A 20,887-nucleotide genomic window follows, 5' to 3' on the forward strand; every position below is an offset into this window, starting at 1 on the left:
AGTTGTGAGGGAGAAATAGCATGGCTTGGAAAGGGCTTCATTGGGGGGGTTCTTATAGAAAAAAGTGTGGTATATAGGTGTTCGGGGCAAATTTCTGAGTCTCTTATAGACAATAATGGGTGTTTTGGGGTTTGATTTTGGAGTGTTGCTTGGTTGTCCTATAGAAGAAGGTGGAGGGTGAGTCTCTGCTGGGGTCCTGCAGTGTTTAGGGCTCAGGTTCCCCTATAGAAAAGAGGGTGAAGGTTGGGGTTTGGATCACTTATAGGAATTAGCGTGGGCTTTAGGGGTTTGGCTAGGGGAGTTTCTCCAGGTCTTGTACAATAAATTGTGTAGTGCAGCTCTCGTATAGTGTATAGGTCACATATAGCATGCAGCTCATATAGGATACAGTTCTCTTATATAGCATATAGCTCTCAGAGCATGTAGTAATCATATAGCATGCAGTTTTCTTGTATGCTGTGCAGCTCTTTATGTTGTGTATGCTCATATATATTGTGCAGCTCTCATATAATGTATAGATCTCTTAACAGCATGCACCTGTCTATAGCTCTTATATAGGCTCCAGTTCTCTTATGTACAGCTCTAGAGCCTGTTGCTGTCTTACACAGTGTGTAGCTTGCAGGGTGTAGGTCTTATATTTTCCAGTTCTCTTACAGAAAATAGCCTGGGGTGTTTGGCGTTGAGTTTTCTCCATTTTCCTCCCCCATCCCATCCTTATGGCCGCAGGGGCACAAGGGATTTATCCTTCCCTTGAGGCTCAACCCCCACCCAAAAAGCTTAAAACAAGGAGAGGGGGGCAGCACCCCCCCAAAAAGATGATGCTTAAGGGCTCTGGTGCATCCCTGCAGCTCTCCTCCAAAGTGGTAGTGAGAATAATAACAACTATTTCTTAGTATTTATTCTTTGTTATTTATTATTATTTTTTGTTTTTATTATTTTTTATTATTTACAGACCTGAATCAATCCTGTTATCCCAATGCACATTCATTTGAGCATCCCCCCCAAAAAAAAACCCTCATGGGCTGCCCGTTGGGTTTATCCACACTTAGCAGTGCCGTGCTCGAAGCCACCACCTCAATGTAGGTGTTCTTTTGGCTTGGCTCAGCCCCGTAGCACCAGTAAAAACCTCAAACTCCAAAAATAGTGATATAAAAATCCCAGCATTTTCTAAAAGAAAACCCCAAACCACCACCCTGGAGTAGTTTTTTGTTAGAAAAAGGGGAAAAATTAGGATCCAGTGAGTGTCGGGGCTTGCAAGGGCTGGAAGAACATCACAGGGAAATAAATCAACTGAGACAGGGCTCAAAAAAGAGGAGTATTTCCAAACTTTTTGTTAAAAATTGCAATAGAAAAATGGGAAAAACTACCCGTCGAGCCCCAACCTCTATCAAAAATACACGAATGTCATCGTTTCGTCAGTAAAGTGCGGCTTTTTGCTTGAGAAAAGGGAATGATGAGACAAAAATCGATGTGTTTTTTGAGCACAGGGATGGCTCCCCCCCAACCCATGCAATGAGTTGTGCCGGTCTCTGTGGGGGTTGGGGAGGGGGGTCCCTAGATGCTGGTAGGGTGACGGTGGAGCTCCTGCCCCTTCAGCAGTGCAATCTGCAAGGGGTAGGGGGGATGAGATGGGGGGGACGAGGAGGGGACACACGGGTGTGTGTGGCACCCCCGGGTATCCCCCCGCTCACCTGCTCCTCCAGGCTGCGGACACGGTGGCGGTGGACGCGCTCGCGAGCCTCCAGCGCCCGCTGGGCTTGGAGCTGGGCGATGCGCAGGCGATCCAGCTCCCGCTGCAGCTCTGGCGAGGGCCCAGGGCTCGGTGGAGACGGGTGCTCCAGCGCTGAAACCTGTGCCTGGGTGGGCAGGGGTGGCTGTCACCCCAAAACCGGGCACCGGCTGCCAGGAACTCCAAAAAGAGACCAGCACCATTCCCGTGCAAGCACCAGCAATCCTTACACACTGGGATGAAGCCCAGCACAATCCCAGTACAAGCACCAGCATGTCCTCAAGCTGGGCTGAGGTCCAAAATGAGTGCCGTACAAGTACCAGCATCTTTCCAACCTGGAACAAGGCCCCAAAAGGAGCCCAGCACCCCTCCAAGCTGGGAAGGACCCCAAAAGGAGCCCAGCACATCTCAGTAGAAGCGCCAGCATCTCCCCAAGCTGGGATGAGCCCCAAAAGGAGCCCAGCCCCATTCTACTGCAAGCAAAGGGTGCATCGAACGGGGGGGCAGCATCCAGGGGTGCCACCACCTGCACCCCCCCCCTACCTGGGCGAGCAAAGGGCCACCCACCTGCAACAGCCGGATGCGTTGCTGCGCCTCTGCCAGCTCCCGCTCGGCCATGCCCAGCGAGCGATCCAGCCGGCCCTTCTCCGCCGAGAGGCGCAGTGAGTCCTCCTGCGTCTGCAGCTTCTCCCGCTCCACCTGCCCCCCCCGGGGGGAGAGAGGGACACAGAAATGGGGATGCTGGGGAATGCTTCACATACACCCCGCCAACACTGCACAGCTTGCTCCAGCAGATAAAATATATATTTTTTATATATAAAATAGAGCAGATAACACATATATAAAATAATAAATACAGCAGATAAAAAATTATGTATTTTACATATATATACATAATAGATATATTTTAAGTGTATAGAGACTCTTTGCAGAATGGAGCAGCATATATATAAAGTCTATTTGCTGCTTGGAAAGTAATAATCCGCTGTAAACAAGCTGAGTTTAGGGCTTTAGATTTGCATCCAGTCCTGGCATCAAGGACACCTTTTTTTTTTTTTTGTGCGTCCCTCTGGGTGTGATGCTCTGCACAGGGCCAGCCCCAGGGGCACCCAAGGGTGCTGCCACCCACGGTCTCACCTTGTCCAGGGTCTTCTTCAGGGCGCTCTTGTCCTTCTCGAGGCGCAGGGCGATGCGCTCGGCCTCCCGCTTCTCACCCTGCGTGCGGGTCAGGGCGCGCTGCAGGCTGCCCACCCGCTCCTGCAGCCCCCCGTGTTCCTCCTGCCGCTGCCGCAGCGCCTGTGCCGGAGGGGGGGGGGTTGTCAGCCACGGCCCCCCCATGGGCATGGGGGGGCTGCAGGGGAGGTAAGAGGGTGCTGAGGCTATATGGGGGGGGGTCCATAAGGTGCTATGGGTGGGGGAAAGAGTGCAGGGGGCTGCATAGTGGGGCAAGAGGGTGCTGGGGCTATATGGGGGGTCCGTAGGGCAATGCAAGGTAGGGGGGAGGGGGAAAAGGATGCTGCATGGGGCCAATAGGGTGCTATAGGGATTGGGAAAGGGTGCAGAGGACTGCGTGGCAGTAATAGTGTGCTGGCAGGGAGGCAGAAGGGGGCAGGGGGCTGTGTGGGGCAATAGGGTGCTCTGTGGGGGGTACAAGAGGGTGCAGGGTGCCGCATGGGAGCAAAATACGCTTCATGGAGTGGGCGAAGGGTGCTGCATGGGGGCAAAGGACAGCAAATTTGGGGACCCCCACCCCCCGCCAGCATGGGGTGCACCCACCCTCCCCCTCACCTCCTGCTGCTGCCGGACCTGCACCTCCAGCTCCTCCTTGCTCCGCTGCAGGGCGTCCTCCTTCTCCCGCAGCTCCCGCAGCTGCTCCCGCAGGGCTCCCTTCTCCTCCCGCGCCTCTGCCAGCGCCCGCCGTGCCACCTCCAGCCCCTCCTGGGATGGGGGGGACACCCTCGGTGACCCCTAAGCAAAAGGCACCCTGGTGTCACCCCACCGTAAGGTGCTCACTCCCACCTGCAGCGCCCGGCGGTCGAGCTCGCCGGCAGCCAGGGCGCTTTGGAGCTGCAGCAGCCGCTCGTGGACCACGGTGCCATCGGCCAACGCCGTCGCGCTCGGCGCGTCGTCCTTTGAGCCGCTCTCCGCCAACGCTGTGCTCAACCGTTCCACCGCCAGCTGCAAAGTGCTAGCGCGCTGCTCACTCTCTGCTAGCTACACCGCAAACCCAATATTAAATATAATATTAATATATTATAATAATTAAATATAATCATTAAAAAGAAAAACAACCAAAAACACAATGGGGATTTAGAGGAATTTGCGCCATTACCTGTTTCTGGAGCAGCTCGGCACGGTCTTGCGTCGCCCGTGCCTCCGCTTGTCGCTCACCCAGGGCCAGCCGTGCCCGCTGCAGCTCGCCCTCCAGCACCCGCTGCTGCAGCTCCAGGCGGGTGCTCCGGCTTTCCGCCGCTTCCAGTCGCCGCTTGGCATCCTCCAACTCAGCCTCGCTGCCTCGCACCGCGCTCATCCTCTCCTGGAAGGCATCAGGTGGCTGGTATGGAGCAGTCAGGGATGGGGATAGGGGCAGGATCCGACCCCCCCACCATGGCGATGCCCACCTGGGCAGCTCGACGCTCGCCCTCGGCAGCATGCAGGCTCCGTTCCAGCGCCGTCACCTTCTCCCGCAGCGCCTGCCGCTCCCGTTCGCCCCGTCGCAGCGTCTCCTCCTGCAGCAGCAACGTGGCCTGGGTGCTGCTCAGCTCCCCGCGACGCCCTGCCAGAGCCACGCCACGGTTACCCACCTTACCGGGAACGTACAGGGGGTTTTACCAGTTTTAAGGGGGTTTACAGAGGATGTGTGGGGCATTTACCAGGTTTACTGGGGATCCATGGGGAGGGTTTACCAGTTTTACTGGGGTTCACGGAAGATGCACAAAGCATTTACCAGTTTTACTGGGATTTATGAGGGATGCATGGGGGCTTTTACCAGTTTTACTGGGGTTTACTGGGCATGCATACGGGTTTGACTGGGGTTCATAGGGTTTGCACAGGAGGCTTTACCAATTTTACCAGGATTTGGGGGCCATGCGTGGGGGAAATCCTACTGAGCATCCTGCAGTCCCAGGCAGCATCGTCACCTGCCCCGTGCCTCAGTTTCCCCAAAAGCCCCCACTCGCCTGTGAGGCTCCAGCATGGGACAAATCACCCTGAACCCCACGAGTTGGGGGGGATACATCCCAAAAATACCCCCATCACCTTCCTCGCTCTCAGCCATCAGTTTCTGGAGCTGCTGCACCCGGGCGCTTGCATTGTCCCGCTCCTCCTCCGCCTCCGCCAGCTGCTGGCCCAGGCTGCTCACCTGCACCCGCAGCTCCTCCTGGGGCGAGAAAATGGTGTGAGAAAGGGACTTTTTGGGGACAAAGGGGAGGGAAGGGGAAGAGGGCGTGTACCCGCTCCCGCTGCGCATCCTGCAGCTCGCGTAGGAAATCCCGCAGGGCTGCCCGCACCACCTCGGGCTCAGTCGCTGCGTCGGAGTCCGGGGATGAGCCGGGGCTCCCTGACCCGTCTGGTCCCCCACCTGTATGGGAACAAACAGGGTGGCGTGGGGACATAGAGGCACAGGATCCAAGGGAAGATCATAAGCTGGAGTGGGATGCGCCCATTGGATACGGGGAACCCCAAGGATGTAAGAGATGGAGCAACGGGGTGATGGGTGCAAGGGATGGAGCACAGGGTGATAGAGCTGGAGAGGATGGAGTAATGAGGTGATAGGGGACCCCCAGAGATGGAGCAATAGGGTATGGGGGACCCCCAAGGATGCAGGGGACAGAGCAACGGGGTGATGGGGATGCAAGAAATGGAGCAATGGGTTATGGGGGACTCTCCCACAGGGATGTATGGGATGGAGCACCACAGCAGGATGCATCCCTTTCCTCTAAGCAAGGGACGGGGCACTGGGGGTCCTCAAGGATTCTCACCCTTGCCCGGGGAGCCAGCCCGTGCCCGACCAATGCCCATGGTACGGCGTAGGGCGGACTGGATGCCTCCCAAGCGGGTTTCGGCAGCCCGGCGCAGCGCCTCGCCACGGGCCAGCTCGGCTTCCAGCCCCTGCGCCCGACCCTCGGCTGCGCTCAGGCGTAGGCTCAGCTCAGCCGCTTCGCCCCGTGCCGCCTCCACCTTCAGCTGCAGGTTGCGGGCATCGGCCAGCAGCTTCTTCTCATTGCCGCGAGCCTCCTCCAAGCTACGGGCCAAGTCCTTCTCCCGCTGCCGAAATTCACCCTCTGCCTCCGACAGTCGCCGCTGCAGGTGCTGGAGCTGGGGGGGGGGGTTCAGAAAGGGGGACAGAGCATGGAGAGATGAGATGAGGTGATGGAGATGCAAGTGATGGAGTAATGTGGTGATGGGGGAACCCCAGGGGTGGAGCAATGGGGTGATGGGGATGGAGCAGTGGGGTATAGGGGAACCCCAGGGATACAGGGGATGGAGCAATGGGGTGACAGAGATGGAAGGAATGGAGTAACAGGGTGATGGGGGACCCACAGGAATGGAACAATGGGGTATGGGGACCCCCAGTGATGCAGGGGAAAGACCAATGGGGCAATGGGGATGCAAGGCTAGAGCAACAGGGTGATAAGGATCCCCAGGGATGCAGGGGAAGGAGTGGTGGGGTGATGGGGACAGCCAGGAACAATGGGGGTGCAAGGGACGGAGCAATGGGGGATGCAAGGGACCCCCCAGGGATGCAGGGCAGAGAGCAGAGGGCCATGGGGACATAGGGGACTGAGCAGGGGCGTGACGGGGGCAACCAGGGACATGGCATCAAGCAGTGGAGTAGTGGGGGCACCCAGGGACACAGGATATCACTTATGGGGCAATGGGGATGCCTGGGGACAACAAGCACCAAGTTATGGGGTGAGGGGACCTGGACACCTAGATACGCAGGGTACCAAGCTGTGGGGTGATGGGGACACTTTGTAATGCAGGGCACCGAGCAACTGGTGACCCTGGGGGACCCCCCCACCTCTTTCCTGGCAGCCTCTGTGCCGGCCTCGCTCTCCACCACCTTTTGCCTGAGACCGAAGGCTTCGCGGCGGCTCTCCTCCTCCCGCTGCTCCTCCAGGGCCACGCGTGCTTGCAGCTCGCCCACCTCCTTGCTCCTCTTGCTGTTCTCGCTGTCCAGGTCCTTCACCTGCCCAAGGAAGAGATAAGGGCGGTTTGGAGGCACCCCAAATGGGTTGGGGGGGGTCCCACCATCCTCCTCCTCACCTGCCGGCGCAGCTCCTGCAGCTCACGGCGGGCGTCAAGGCGGGCACGCTCCAGCTCCCGCAGGGTTGCCCGCAGCTCCGTCACCTCCTGGTCTGCTGCTGCCCGCCCGTCCTCCACCAGCGCCAGCCGCTGCTCCTTCTCCTCGCTGGCACGCTTCAGGCTGCGGAAGGGGGAAGAAGGGGCTGGCATCACCCCGCCAGGGGCATCACCTCGGCCCCATGCATCTCCCCATCATTGGCATCACCCCATCCTTGGCATCACCCCAAGCATCACCCTGTCCTGAGCCAGACCCTGTCCCAAGTATCCTGCTCCAAGCCATCCCCATCCCAGGTATCCCCCCCATCTTGGGCACCCCGTCCCACATCATGGCAGCATCCCACCCTGAGCATTGCTACCGCAAATATCCCTTCTGCCCCTCAGCATCCTCCTCTAAGGCACTGCCACATCCCAAGCACCTCTTGCCTTGGGCATCCCCCCTGTCCCAAGCATCCTGCTCCGGTTCATCCCCCCATGTCCGAGCAACCCCCCATCCTCAAACATCCAAGGCATTGTATCATCCTCTTATCCTAAACATCACCCTGATCTGAAGCATCACTGTCCAAGGCATCGCATCATCCCCTGCATCTCCCAACTTGAGCATCCTCTTGTCCCAAGCGTCATCCCAACCCCAAGCATCACCCTCTAAGACATCGCACCATCCTCTGCATCACCCAACTGGAGCATCCCCTTATCTTGAGCATCACCCCAACCCTGAGCATTGCCCTTTGAAGCACAGCACCACCCCATGTATCTCCCAACTTGGGCACCCCTCATCCTGGGCATCACCCTGACCCAAAGCATCACCCTTCAAAGCATCGCATCACTCCATGTAAGTCCCACGTTTGGCACGGCCCTTGTCCTGAGCATCGCCCTGACCCCGAACCCCCAAAATATCGCACCATCCCATGTAATATCGCACCACCCTGAACCCCAAGCATCACCCTCCAAGGCACTGCACCACCCTGTGTAAGTCACGGTTTGGGCACCCACTTGTCCTGAGCATCCCCCTGGCCCCGAGCACTGCCCTAATCCCAAGCATCACCCTGTTCCTTGTATTTCCCAACTTGAGCACCTCACTTTCCTGAGCGTCACCCCAACCCCAAGCATTGCCCCAACCACGAGTATCGCACCATGCCCTGCACCTCCCAGCTTGAGCATCCCTCTGTCCTGAGCATCGCCCTGACCCTGAGCCTCCAAAATATCACACCACCCCATGCATCCCCTGACTCCAAGCATCACTCTAGCCCGGAACATCGCCCTCCGAAGCATCACACCATCCTCTGTGTCTCCCAACTTGAGCATCCCCTTGTCCTGAGCATCGCCCTGACCCCGACCATTGCCCTAATCCCAAGCACCTTGCATTTCCCAACTTGAGCGCCTCCCTTTCCTGAACATCACCCCGACCCCTGCATCTCCCAACTCAAGCATCCCCTTATCCCAAGCATCCTGCTCTGGCGCATCCCCTGACCCCAAGCATCACCTGATGCGCTCGCCCTCGGCGCGTCGCAGTGCCGCCCGCAGCTCCTCGTTGGAGCGCCGCAGGGCCTCCTTCTCCCTCGCCTCGTCTCCCAAAGCCCGACGTGCCTCCTGTGCCTGCCTCCGCTGCGCTTCCCGACCCTCCCGGCTCTCCCGGGCTTCCCGCTGCGCCTCCAGCAGCTCCCGCCGCCCCGCCGCCCGCGCTTCCGTCACCAGCCGCAGTTGTGCCCGCGCCTCCTCCGCCTGCAGCCAGGGTGACTGGAATTTAGGGGGGCTATTTGGGGTGGGGTGGTTGGGGTGGGAAGGGGTCTTGGGCGGGGGATTCACCTCCCGCAGGGCACCATCCCGCTGCTTGGCCACTGCCGTCACTTGCTCACGAAGAGCCTTTGTCTCCCGCTCGTGGGCCACTGTCGTCTCCTCTGCCTGCATCCGCAGGCTGCGTAGCTCCGCTGCCAGGCTCTGTAGGGTGGGAGGGGGGGCACAGCACCCTGAGCACCCCCCCAACCTGGTGGAGTGGGGGTCCTGGAGGCATAAGGGGGGGGTGTTGCCATGGGGCTGGTGCAGGGATAGGGATGAAGATACTCAGGTACTGCACCCGAGCATCCCCATTGCCAGGGGGCTCGGAATGGGGAGATGGAGGGGACTGCAGTTGGGGGGCTGCAAGAAGAGGGGGGTCATTGGGGGGACTGCAGGGGGGGAGGGGGTCTAGTGAGACACCTTGCAATGGAGAGAGGGTGAGTCTCGGGCATTGGGGTTTGCAATAGGGGGGATGCCCAAGCATGGGGGTTTGCAGTGGGGGGGTGCCCAGGCTTAGGGGCTTGCAATGGAGAGGGACATGGGAGACACGTGGGGCTGTGTCCCATTCTGGGGGGGTCCCAGGAACCTCCCACCCACCTGCTCCTTCTCCTGGTGGCTGGTGACCTCTCGCCGCTGCTGCTCGAGCTCAGCCGTGGCCTCGGCCAGGCTCTGCTGCAGCCCCGCCAGCGTCTCCGCCAGCGCCGCCCGCTCCTCCTCCTGCAGCGCCAGCGCCTGGGGTGGGGGACACGGCTCAGCCGGTGGGGGGACGACACTGGAGCTAGGCCAGCGGGGGGACACTGGGGCCACCCACCTGCTGCTTCTCGCTCTCGCGCTGCCGCCGTGTTGCCGCCAGCTCAGCCGCCAGCTCCTCCTGCTCCCGCACCAGCCGGCCCCGCTCGGCCTCCAGCTCCTCCTGCTCCCCCCCGAAAAATCACCAGCGAACCCCAAAAATCAGCATCGTATCCCAAGAATTAACACTGCACCCCAAGAATCAGCATCGTGCCCCAACAACCTGCACTGCATCCCAAGAATCGGCATGCACATCAAAAAAAGAGCATCGCACCCCAATAATCAGCATTGCACCCCATCAATCAGCACTGAGCCCCAAAAATCAGCATTCAGCCCTCATAGTCACCACTGCACCCCAACAATGACCATCACACCCCAGCAGTCGCCATCGCACCCCAACAATCATCACTGTACCGAAAAAAAAAATCACCATCACGTCCCAAAAATCAGTATCGCACCCCAAAAGTCAGCATCGCCCCCCCAGCACCCACCTTCTCACGCTGGAGGCGGTCGAGCTCATCGCGGTGCACGTCGCGGGCGCTCTGCAGGGCCACCGTCACCGCCGCTGCCTCGGCCGCTGCCACCGCCTGCTGCCGAGCCTGCACCTCCTGCTCCCGCTCCAGCCGCGCAGCACTCAGCTCCGCTGCAGGGACCCCCCCCCCCATCAGTGGGGACCCCCCAGGAGGGAAGTGTGGGTGGGGGTTAAGTGACAAGAGCAGGGACGTGGAGGGTGGGGGGACGGACCGCAGTGGCAGAGGAGGGTTTGTCATGACCCTGTTACAGATGGATGGGGACGGGGATCAAGATGGGAATGGGGATGGAGACAGGGATAGGGATGTGGAGACAGGGATGAAGACAGTGATGGAGATGGGGATGTGGAGATGGAGATGGGGATGTGGAGACAGGGATGGGGATGGGGACGGAAACGGAGACGGGGATGGAGATGGGGAGGTACAAGGATGGATGGATGGGGATAAGAATGGGTGGGGATGGCCGGGGTGATGGGGACAGCCTGGGGGCCGGGACCGCTCACCCTCCAGCGTCTCCTTGGCCTGGAGCAGGGTCCGGCCCTCGGCCTCCAGCTGCTGGTTGCGGGTGTCGAGCTGGGCCAGCCGCTGCTGCAGCTGGAAGATGCTGCTCTCCAGCCCCTCCTTCTCCGTCCTGCCGAAACGCCGCCGGCCGTGCTGCCGAAACCCGGGATCCGGGAGTGGGAAGACACCCTCACGCCCCCCGCCAGCACCCACCTGAGCCCGTCCGCCTCCTGGGCCCGATCCTGGCCGTGGCGCTGGGCGGCGGCGAGCTGGACGGCCAGGCTGGCCCCCTCCTTGACCAGTCCCTCGCGGGCCCGGCTGAGCCGCAGTAACTCGCCCCGCAGCCGCTCCTGCTCCCCCCGCGCCTGCGCCAGCGCTTCACCCGCCGCGCTCTGCTCCTGCACCGCCTGCCGGGGCGCGGGGCGTCGGCGGCATCCCCACCGCCCGGTTACCCCACCCAGCCTCCCAGTTGCCCCATGCATCCACCATGGTCCTCCCAGTTAGTCCATGCATCCTCCCAACTACCCTGCACACCCTCCCCAACGCTCCCAGTTGCCCCACACAGCCTCCCAACTCTCCTGTCCACCCTCCCCATGCATCCTCCCAGTTAAGCTGTACATCCAACCCATCCCTCCCAGTTACCCGTGCACTCTCCCTTTCTCTCCCAGTTGCCTTTTGCACCCTTCCCGCCCCTCCCAGTTACCCTGTACCCCCTCCCTATCCTTATCCTTCTCAACTGCCCCTTGCATGCTCCCCACCCCTCCCAGTTACCCCCTTCACCCTCCCTCCCAGTTGCCCCGTGCACCCTCCCCATCCCTCCCAACTGCCCCTTGCGTGCTCCCCACCCCTCCCAGCTACCCCCTGCACCCTCCCCATCCCTCCCAGTTGCCCAATGCACCTTCCCAGTTGCCCCAGGCCCCCTCTCCACCCCTCCCAGTTTAACCCATGCCCCCTCCCCGTTGCCCCCCACGCCTCACCCCCATCACCCACCTGCCCCAGGTGCTGGCGCAGGCGCAGGTGCTGGCCCCGCAGCACCCGCAGCTCTGCCCGCAGCCCCCGGCAGCCCTCCTCGGCCGCCCTGCGTGCCCGTTCCAGTCCCTGCCGCTCGGCTGCCCCGGCCCTTCGCCCCCGTTCCAGCCGCCCCCGCAGCAGCGCCAGCTCCCGCCCCAGCTCCCGCATCCGGATCCGGCCGCTCTCCCGCTCCTCTTCCAACCGGGCCAGGGTCCGGCTCAGCTCCGTCTTCTCCCGTGCCAGCCCGGCCGCCAACTCGCTCGTCTTGGCCAGGGCGTCCCGTAGCCGAGCCTCCTCTGCCTGCGCCGCCCGCTGCGCCGCTGCCAGCTCCCCACAGCTCCCCTGCGCCTGCCGGGCGGCCCGCGTGTAACGAGGTTTGGCTGGACTCTGCGCAACGCCTGCACCGCTGCAGCGCCCAATGCACAGGGGCACTTGCTGCAGGGGTTGCGCCCATTGCATGGGCTGAGCCTGTTGCTTAGGGGTTGCACCCGCTGCATTGCAGGGGGTTAAGCCCGCTGCATGGGGTTGCACTTGTTGCGTGGGCTGAGCCCATTGCTTAGGGGTTGCACCTGCTGCATACAGGGGTTGCACTCGCTGCATGGGAGACCTTGCACCTGCTGCAGAGGGGACTAAACCTGATGCATGGGGGGGTTGCACCCAGCGCTTGGGGTTCACCCCCTGTGCATGGGGCTGTAGGGGTTGCACCCGCTTCTTGGGGTTGCACCTGCTGCACAGGGGTGAGCCCGCTGCGTGGCAGTTGCACGCTACAGGAGGGTGCACCTGCTGCAGGGGGGTGCAGGGAGGGGGAATCGGCGACCCACCTTGCCCAGTGCCTCAGCCAGCGCCTCCTGCTCGCCCCGTGCCACTTCGGCCTCCAGCGTCGCCCGGCTCAGCGCCTCCCGCACCTCCAGCAGCTCCTGCTGCGCCCCTGCCCGCTGCGCCTCCAGCTCCTCCACCTGCTGCTGGCTGCCAGCACCCACTCGAGGGGTTGTTGCAGCACCCACTATTTTGCAGCACCCACTTGGGGGAGGGGTTGCAGCACCCACTATTTCGTGGCACCCACTCAGGGGAGGTTGCAGCACCCACTGAAGTTTTGCAACCCACCCACCGGAGGGGTAGCAGCACCCACCTTGGGGCCGGGGGGGGGGGCTTCAGGGCACCCACTTGGGGGGGAAGTTGCAACACCCACTGAGGTTTTGCAGCACCCACTTGGTGGGGGGAAGTTGCAAGACCCAATTTGGGGGCAGCGGGAAAGGTGGCAGCACCCACATGGCGGGGGGGGGGCTTCAGGGCACCCACCTCGGGGGGGCTTCAGGGGATTTTGCACCACCCACTTGGGGAGGGGCATGCTGCAGTACCCGCTATCTCACAGCACCCACTATTCTGCAGCACCCACTATCACCCAGCACCCCAGGGGGGTGGCAGCGCCCACCCATCCTCCCCCTCTGCCTCCCCCCCCACCCCGTGCCCCCACCTGCGCTCCAGCTGCTGGCGGGCGGCCTCGGCGGCACGGGCAGCCTCGTCCCGGGCATCCTCCAGCCCCTCGCCCCGGCGCTGCAGCTGCACCCGCTCCTGCTGCAGGGCACCCACCCGCTGCTGCTCCCCTGCCAGCGCCTCCTCTGCCCGCAGTCGCTCCCTGATGGACAGACGGACAGACGGACACAGGTGGGCAGGGGCGATGCTCACAGGTGGGTGCGCCGGGACAGATGGTCAGAAATAATTGAGTAAGGATGGATGGACAGACAGAGAGGTGTGGCGAGGCAGGGAGGGGTAGACAGACGGACAGGCAGGCAGATACGTGGGGATTAACATGCAGGGATGGATGCATAGACAAACGGACAGGCCAAAATGCCCAAGGATGGCCACACAGAGAGGGAAGGGTGTGCAGGGACAGATGAACAAAAGGACAGGCCAGGGGGATGGATGGACAGATAGGTGAGGCAGGATGCGTGGGGACAGATGGACATGCCGAAACACATAGGGAGAGATGTGAAGGGATGGAGGAACAGACACGAAGGGATGGAGGGGCAGACAAACAGACAGGCCAAGAAGCACAGGGGTGGATACACAGGGACAGACAGATGTACAGAGAAGGATGCAAAGGGATGGACAGACAGGCAGACGGGCCAGAATGCACAGGGGCAGATGGACATATAAAGGGGCACAGAGAAAGATAAAAATGGATGGACAGACAGGCAGACTGGCCAGGATGCAGGGGGGGTAGATGCAGAGGGACACACACAGCTGGAAAGACGGGTGGGTCAGGATGCAGAGGGACCGGCAGGCGCGCAAGGATGCAGAGGGACAGACGGGTGCAAGTGTGCAAGCGCAGGGACAGCTGCGCAGGGACGGCCGGCACTCAGGACAGATGGACAGATGGCCGGCGGGTACCTGCGCAGGACCTCGGCCTCAGCACGCAGGCGGGCCACCTCGTGCAGCGCCTCATCCTGCGCCCGCCGGCAGCCCCCAGCCTCGGCGCTGAGCTGCTCCAGCCGCTGCTCCAGAGTCCCCAACTGCTTCTTGCTGTCCCCCAGCTCCCGCCGCAGGCTCCCGGCCTCCTCCCGGCTGGCCTCTGCCTGCTCGCGGGCACCCTGTGGGTTGGGAGGAAAGAGGGGGTCAGCCACCATCATCATCACCATCATCAAGCCGCAGCCCCCCCCTCCCAGCACTCACCTGCAGCTGGAGGTGGCGGCGGTGCAGGGCGGCATGCACGGCAGTGGCAGCGGCGTTGGGCGAGAGGCTGCGGCGAGGGGATGCAGGGGCACATGGCGGGGACTCTGGGGATGGCGGGGGCTCCTCGGGGTCATCTGCTAGCACCGCCTGTGAGGGGAGGGGGAGAGGCCCCCCTGTCACCAAGGGGGAAACTGAGGCAGGGAGGGGACCATCCTGGCTGCAGGGTAGGGGGAAGGCCAGCGAGTCCCCAGCACCTGTGTGACATCCTGCAGCGTCCGACGAAGCAGCTCCACCTCCGAGCGCAAAGCCTCCACCTCTGCTGGTGACGGCTCCTGGGCACGCGAGGCCTCCTGCAAAGCCCATCGGCATGGCGTCCGGCACGGCCGGCGGGCATTGTGCCTGGGTCAGCATTGCACCCTGGCATGCCTGGCACCCCAGCATGAATCGCATCTCAGCATGCATCATACATCGCATCCCAGTGCGTGTGACACCCCAGTGTGCATCATGGCTCGCCGTGCATCATGTATCGCACCCCGGGGTGCATTGCGTACCATGCAGCATCGGAATTTGGCATGCATCATGCCCTGGTATGCATCGTATCCTGGTGTGCACTGCACCGCAGTACACATCATCCGTCACACCCTGGTGTGCAGCCCAGCTCAGCAGGCACTGTGCATTGCATCCAAGCACGCGCTGCACTCTGGCGTGCATCGTGCATCACGCCCCAGTGCGCATCGTGGCTCAGCATGCACCGTGCATTGTGTTCCTGCGTGCACCGCACCTTGGTGTGCATCATGCACTGCACCGTGGTGTGCATTGTGGCTTGGCATGCATCGTGCCCCAGTGTGCATCATGCATTGCAGCTTGGCATGCATCACGCCCTGGTGTGCACTGTGCATTGCAGCTTCGCATGCATCGTGTATTGCAGCTTAGCATGCATTGTGCCCCAGCATGCATCACACATCACACCCCAGCACGCACCTTGCCCCATTATGCACCCTTGCACCCCCAAGTTCATCATACATCCCACCCTGAAATTCATCGTGCCCCGTGCTCACCAGGTTTTGCAGCTGCAGGGTCAGCGCCTCCACCGCCCGTTCCTTCTCCCCATCCTCGGTCCGCAGACGCTCCAGGGCCGCCACCAGCTCCGCCAGCCTGCAGCAAGACACCAGGCAGCAACGGGGTCCCCCGCACCCATCCAACTCCCTCAAAACCCCTCCTATCCTCATACCTGGCTCCGAGGGCGGCTTTCTCCAAGTCAGCGTCCCGCGCCCGTGCCGCCAGCTGCTCCTCCAGCTGCGCCAGCCGCATCGCCTGCTTCTCCCGCGCAGCACCCGCCTGGCTCTCGGCCAGCCGCAGGTTGGCAGCCAGGTGAAGGCAGGCGGCGTGGGCAGCCCTGCCCGTCCGCGACGCCTCGTGGCTCAGCTCTGAAAGATCCCTGTGGTGGGAGATGCAGGATTAAACCCGGCCATTCCCAGGGACCTGGTGGATCTCGGGGACCTCCGGGGATCCCTCCTGACCTTTCAGTGGCGGCTTTCACCTCCCCAAAGTGACGTCTGAAGGCCACCACCTGCCTCCAGAGGGTCAGGAGCCGGCTGTGCTCATTGCTGAAGTAGGTGTTGAAGGACTGCCCGCGGGATGGAGCAGCGTCGGTCCCGGCTGGGTGCCCGGGTCCCTCCCCGTACGGCCACCTCTGCCTTGCAGCCTCCTAGGCAGCATCCCCATCTCCCCACACCCCCCAGCCCTTTCTCTTTGGTCCCCAAATCTCCATGCGACATCCCCCATGTCTGCACACATCACCCCCAGGGTTCTCCGCAGCCAGCACCCCCCCCACCGCAATTCCCTTCCACCCTGCACGGAGAGGGATGGCAGACGCATCCCCCTGCCTCGCATCGCCCTCCCAGCATGTGCTGAAACCCAAATTCTTCACCATGCAACATCTCCCATGGCCCCACACTTCTCCCCGGTGGTCCTGCATCCTTTTCCATGCCACATCCCCGCATCCCTCTGTCCCACATCACCCTCCTGTCCCATGCTGCATCCACTGCCCCCCTAAATTCTTCTCCATGCAACATCCACCACAGTCCCGTATCCCTCCCAATGGTCCTGCATCCCTCCCCGCATCCCTTCATCCCTCTGCCTCACATCCTTCTCCCTGCCACCTTCTGTCCCACTCCCTGCCACATCTCCAGCCCCCCCCCAATCATCGGGGTCCCCCCAAACCTCCTCTTCGCGCCTCCACTCCACCTCCCGCTGCTCCAGCTCATCCCGCGCCCGCGCCCAGTCAGCCGTCAGCTTGCGGATGTCCTCGCTCAGCGCCGCATTGGCCACATTGGCTTGTTCCAGCTGCTCCCGCAGCATCGAGTTCACCTGCACCAGGCTGCTGCTCCTGGAATTGGGGGGGGCTGGGTCACACACAGGCAGAGCATCACCCCGGGAGGGGGGGGGGCAGTCCCGCAGCCACCAGGGACCCCCGCTCACCTCTGCTGCTCCTCTTCCAGCCGGATCAGGGCGTTCTCCAGCTCATTGCTGCTCTCCTCCTCCGGCTGTGAGCTGCCCGCATCCAGTTGGATCTGCAAGGTCATCAGCCTGCTTGTCGTCACCCCAATTTGGGGTGATTTGGGACAGGGAACCCCCCCAAAAAAACGTCCCTCACCGTCAGCCTCTCCTGCTCCAGCTCCGTCGCCTTCTCCAGCAGCTGCTGCTCCACTTCGCCACATTTCTTCTTATACTGCAACACCTGGGTGGAGGGGACGGGGTGGGTGACACTGAGGGGGCTCTCCCCAAAAATGTCCCTGTGTCCCCCAGGAAGGATTTACCTTGGCTTGGAGCTTCTGCACCAGCTGGGCTTGCCGCTGCTGGCCCTCCTGGTATGCCTGCAGCTTGCGCTTGTAGGCGGCTTGTTCCTCCTCCAATAGCCGCCGCAGCTCGATGTTGTGCTGCGCCAAGCTCCGGCTCTCCGCTGCTTCCCGCTCGCCCGTCTCCAGCCGTAGGGTTTGCTCCAGCTGGGATGGGAGGGGAATGTGGGAGATCCCGGGACACCCCCCAAATGCACCCATCGGGATGCTAATCAGCCCCCCCGCCCCAGCACCCACCAATTTCACTCGCAACACCCCATCCCGGACAAAGCCATCACTTGGGGTGGTCCTATGACAAATCCCCATACGTCCAAAGCTAAGACCCCCCCCAAATTCTACCCCCTGCTTTGCACATACAGGGAGGAAATTAATAGGAAAATTTAGCAGTGCTTTTAAAGATATCCCAACTTTGAATCTAGGTGTTCAGCAAAGCCCCGACCTGGCTTGCATGGGATTAGCTGATGGGTAAATGATCCTTGGACACAGCGGTGGCGATTCCCCTTGGGGCACTTTCCTGATATTTGCTTTTCTTTTTTGTAAATAGCCAGCCACAAATAGTGAGGCTGCCCCCCAAAATCCTGGCAGCTCCTCAATTCAGGTCCCCCCAGGAGCCACATTCAGCATCTGGCCACTGCCCAAAGCCCTTTTTAATTCCCTCGTTGCCACGGCAAAGAGATGCAAAGGCGAGGGATGCTGATGGGGGGGGGGGGGTCCCCTGCTTCCTGAAAAGCAGCGGAATTAATAAAATAGGGATGGGGGCAGGGGGGATGCTTTGTGCATCCTGCAGGACAAGCCCTGGCAAGCCGGGATGGGTCCGGACAAGCTGGGTGTGCTGCAGCAAAATTCCCATCACCGGGATGTTGCAAGATGCTGCAGCATCTCCCGCTCCGAGCAGAGGGGAATGCAAAGGTTACAGCTTGCATCGCCTTGATTTTGGGGTTAAAACGGGTGGGTTTGGGTTAACCCACTTGGCGACTTACCCGCTCACTGATGGCGTTGTACTTGATGGCCAACTCATCACGCTCAGCCCGGCTCTGAGCCAACAAGTCCTCGACGCGCGACAGCTCCTGCTGCAGGATGCGGTTCTCCTCCTGGAGGGACAGCAGCGAGGACATGGCCCCCGCAACGGCTGCTGCGGGACGGGGACGGGGCTCAGGGTGGTTCCGGAAAGCAGTGGGATAAGGATCTGGCCCCAGGATTGGGATCCAGCCCCAGGATGGAGCCAAGATGCCCTTTGCTAGCAAGAGCTGCTTTGTTCCTTTGGCAGGGAAGGGGGCTGGGCTGAGCCGTCCCCACGCGCTCAGCCAAGGCCACGAAAAGCATTTTTCCCTCCCCAGCTGCAAATACTGCACCCCCTGCAACTCAGACGCGTTGAGCGATGCAGTTTGCAACAACAAAACTGCTGCAGATTTGAAGTTGCAATCACACGACCGCTGGAAATTAACAGTCGCGGTCACAAAAACACCGCAAAGTTGTAGTTGCAATTATAAGAGTGCCACAGATTTGCATTTGTGATCACAAAACCACTGCAGATTTGCATTTGCAATCGCAAGAACATAGATTTGCAGTTGCAATCACGAGAGTGCTGCAGATTTATAGTTGCAATTGCAAAACCACTGGAAATTTGCAGGTGAATTGCAAGACCGCTACAGAATTTTTTGCAATTGCAAAACTGCTACAGATTTATAGTTGCTATCACAAAGTCTCTGCAGATGTGTGTTTGTGACCACAAGACTGCTGCAGATTTACAGTTGCAATCACAAAACAGCTGCAGATTTACTGTTGCAACTGCAAGACTGCTGCAATTTTTCGTTTGCAATCGCAAATCCACTACAGGTTTGTGTTTGCGATTGCAAAACTGCCACAAATTTGCAGTTATGATCACAAAACCGCTGCAAATTGGTGTTTGTGATCGCAAAACCGCTGCAAATTCCTGTTTGTGATCACAAGAGTGCTGCAGATTTATGTTTGCAATCGCAAAACTGCTGCAAATTGATGTTTGCAATCGCAAAACCGCTGCAAATTGATGTTTGCGATCGCAAAACCGCTGCAAATTGATGTTTGCGATCGCAAAACCGCTGCAAATTGATGTTTGCGATCACAAAACTGCTGCAAATTTGTGATCACAAAACCAGTGCAAATTTGCAAGTTGCAGTCACAAAAGTGCCATTTGCACTTGCAAAACCCTCTACAAAAGTGCCATTCGCAATCACAAACCCGCCGCCCCCCCCGCCCTGGCTCCGTGGCCGCTCCCGCGAGAGCAGCCACCAGTTCTCGCTGGGGTGGGGGGGACACCCACCTCAACCACAGTCTCTGCCGTGGGCTCCGGTTCACTCATGGGCTCCGCAGGGGGGTCAACTGAGCCCTTCACACCCCCTTGCTGCGGCTTCCTTGCCCCGGAAGCCCTTTCCTGGGATTTTTGGGGCTCCCTTTCGGCTCGTCGCCTGCAAGCGGAAAGCGGATGCGTGGCTGGGATTAGCCCGAAATCCTCGCCTTCCCCTCCCTGCGTGACGGCGGGACCGGGGACCCTCCTCTTCCTGGCCGCCTCGGGGGTCCCAACGTCTCCGGTGAGGCCGCGAGCAACAACATTTTAGCATCCACCACCAAAAATATCACCAAATATTCCCCCAGCCGAGCAGGGCTTTGTAAATAAAAACAACCGAGGCTCTCGGCAAGAGGGGAATGAGCAAAATAAAGGAAAACATTAAAAAAACCACCAGTGCCCGGCGCTTCCCCGTGCCCAAAATTGGTGGAAATGTCCTTACTTTGCTGCGCTGTCCCTCCCCTGGGCAGGATGGTGCTGGCTCCCACCAGGGAAAGGAGCTCCTTAGAGAGAGTAAGCCAGCCCTTTCGTTAAATCCTGGCCCTCGTTAAGCTCATTAAAGCCCAGGGGTTTGCTCTGGCAGGAAAAGCCTTGGGGTGGAGCATGCCAGGGTTGCTATGGGGCAAAGCAGCATTAAACCCCCTACGGGGAATGCATCCTCCCTGCGCCGGAGCCTCCGCAGCCAACCCAGGGCAGCAAATTTTACCCCCTGGGGTAATTAAAGGACTTTTTGCCCCCACCCCAGCAGGGAAAGCCACCGGTAAATCCCCAACCCACGCTCAAAATCCCCCCATGCCAGGGGCTGGAGGCATCTTGTCCCTGAAATAAAAGGAGGATCCAACACTGAGCCACCCTCCGGAGAGGGTCAGCGTCTACCTGCCACTCTCTTCCCAACCGCGCAGCCCAGGGAATCACCCTTTCTCCTCCCCGAGAGCAGGAGATTAAGAGTGAGTGGGAGACTGAGGCAAGGCGAGCAGATGGGATTGAGGATTTAGGGCGTCTCGGGTCCCTCCGGTCAGCAGGAGCTGCCTCAAGGCTCCCCCCTCACTTTGGGGATGCAAGAAACCTCATTTTTTCCCCTCATTTCTTTCCTTACCTTCCCCTCCTGGAGTCCTTCACAACCATAAAACCACTGCTAAGCAACAAGCGTCTGTTGTGCTTCGCTGTCCAACACTGTCTCCTCGACACCAGCAAGGAGGGAGAACCACAAAAGCTCATCACAGGCCTGCTAAGCCCACATGGCGGGGGGGGCTAAAAAAATTCATATTTGGTATCAAAACCATTTTATTAATTGCTCTGAAGCATTACATCTCTCACCTGGCTTTGCACGCTCGCTGCCAGGCACAGTTAAGCTCTGAAACCAAAATGCGTGTCATCCAGTTAAAAATGGAAA

At 60.3% G+C, this 20,887-nt stretch overlaps 1 protein-coding gene across 4 annotated transcripts; it reads right to left on the reverse strand.

The window, feature by feature from the left end:
* Nucleotides 1–472: 472 nt before the first annotated feature.
* Nucleotides 473–20,830, reverse strand: CROCC (ciliary rootlet coiled-coil, rootletin). 4 transcript variants are annotated; one of them, XM_049794853.1, is made up of 36 exons: nucleotides 20,591–20,830; nucleotides 19,471–19,615; nucleotides 18,152–18,262; nucleotides 17,133–17,318; nucleotides 16,970–17,053; nucleotides 16,795–16,886; nucleotides 16,537–16,702; nucleotides 15,834–15,940; nucleotides 15,545–15,751; nucleotides 15,372–15,468; nucleotides 14,568–14,663; nucleotides 14,314–14,460; nucleotides 14,032–14,231; nucleotides 13,115–13,276; nucleotides 12,462–12,606; nucleotides 11,620–11,988; nucleotides 10,843–11,036; nucleotides 10,632–10,759; nucleotides 10,090–10,241; nucleotides 9,621–9,722; nucleotides 9,407–9,541; nucleotides 8,840–8,971; nucleotides 8,517–8,755; nucleotides 6,998–7,157; nucleotides 6,753–6,920; nucleotides 5,710–6,046; nucleotides 5,182–5,309; nucleotides 4,988–5,108; nucleotides 4,351–4,505; nucleotides 4,062–4,265; nucleotides 3,749–3,943; nucleotides 3,518–3,667; nucleotides 2,867–3,025; nucleotides 2,297–2,428; nucleotides 1,692–1,856; nucleotides 473–1,605 (listed from the first exon to the last, which is right to left on the reverse strand). In XM_049794853.1, exons 1-36 carry the CDS (start codon nucleotides 20,710–20,712, stop codon nucleotides 1,555–1,557), a joined length of 5,643 nt encoding a protein of 1,880 aa, XP_049650810.1. In that variant the 5' UTR covers nucleotides 20,713–20,830; the 3' UTR covers nucleotides 473–1,554. The 4 variants fall into 4 exon arrangements, with proteins under 4 accessions (XP_049650810.1, XP_049650888.1, XP_049651065.1 ...); XM_049794931.1 differs by lacking the exon at nucleotides 20,591–20,830 and adding an exon at nucleotides 19,937–20,015; XM_049795108.1 differs by lacking the exon at nucleotides 20,591–20,830 and having other exon boundaries at nucleotides 474–1,605; nucleotides 18,152–18,300; nucleotides 19,471–19,704.
* Between the last annotated feature and the right edge of the window lie 57 nt (nucleotides 20,831–20,887).

This window comes from Accipiter gentilis, chromosome 1 (assembly GCF_929443795.1).
Source record: "Accipiter gentilis chromosome 1, bAccGen1.1, whole genome shotgun sequence".
Taxonomy (NCBI): Eukaryota; Metazoa; Chordata; class Aves; order Accipitriformes; family Accipitridae; genus Astur; species Astur gentilis.

Coding starts and splice junctions, on each gene's coding strand:
- CROCC (XM_049794853.1), bottom strand. CDS start 20,712: ATGAGCTTTTGTGGTTCTCCCTCCTTGCTGGTGTCGAGGAGACAGTGT. Junction 9,723..10,089: donor ACCGCCTCCAGCGTGAGAAG/GTGGGTGCTGGG, acceptor GGGGGGGAGCAG/GAGGAGCTGGAGGCCGAGCG. Junction 3,026..3,517: donor AGGTCCGGCAGCAGCAGGAG/GTGAGGGGGAGG, acceptor CCTCCGGCACAG/GCGCTGCGGCAGCGGCAGGA.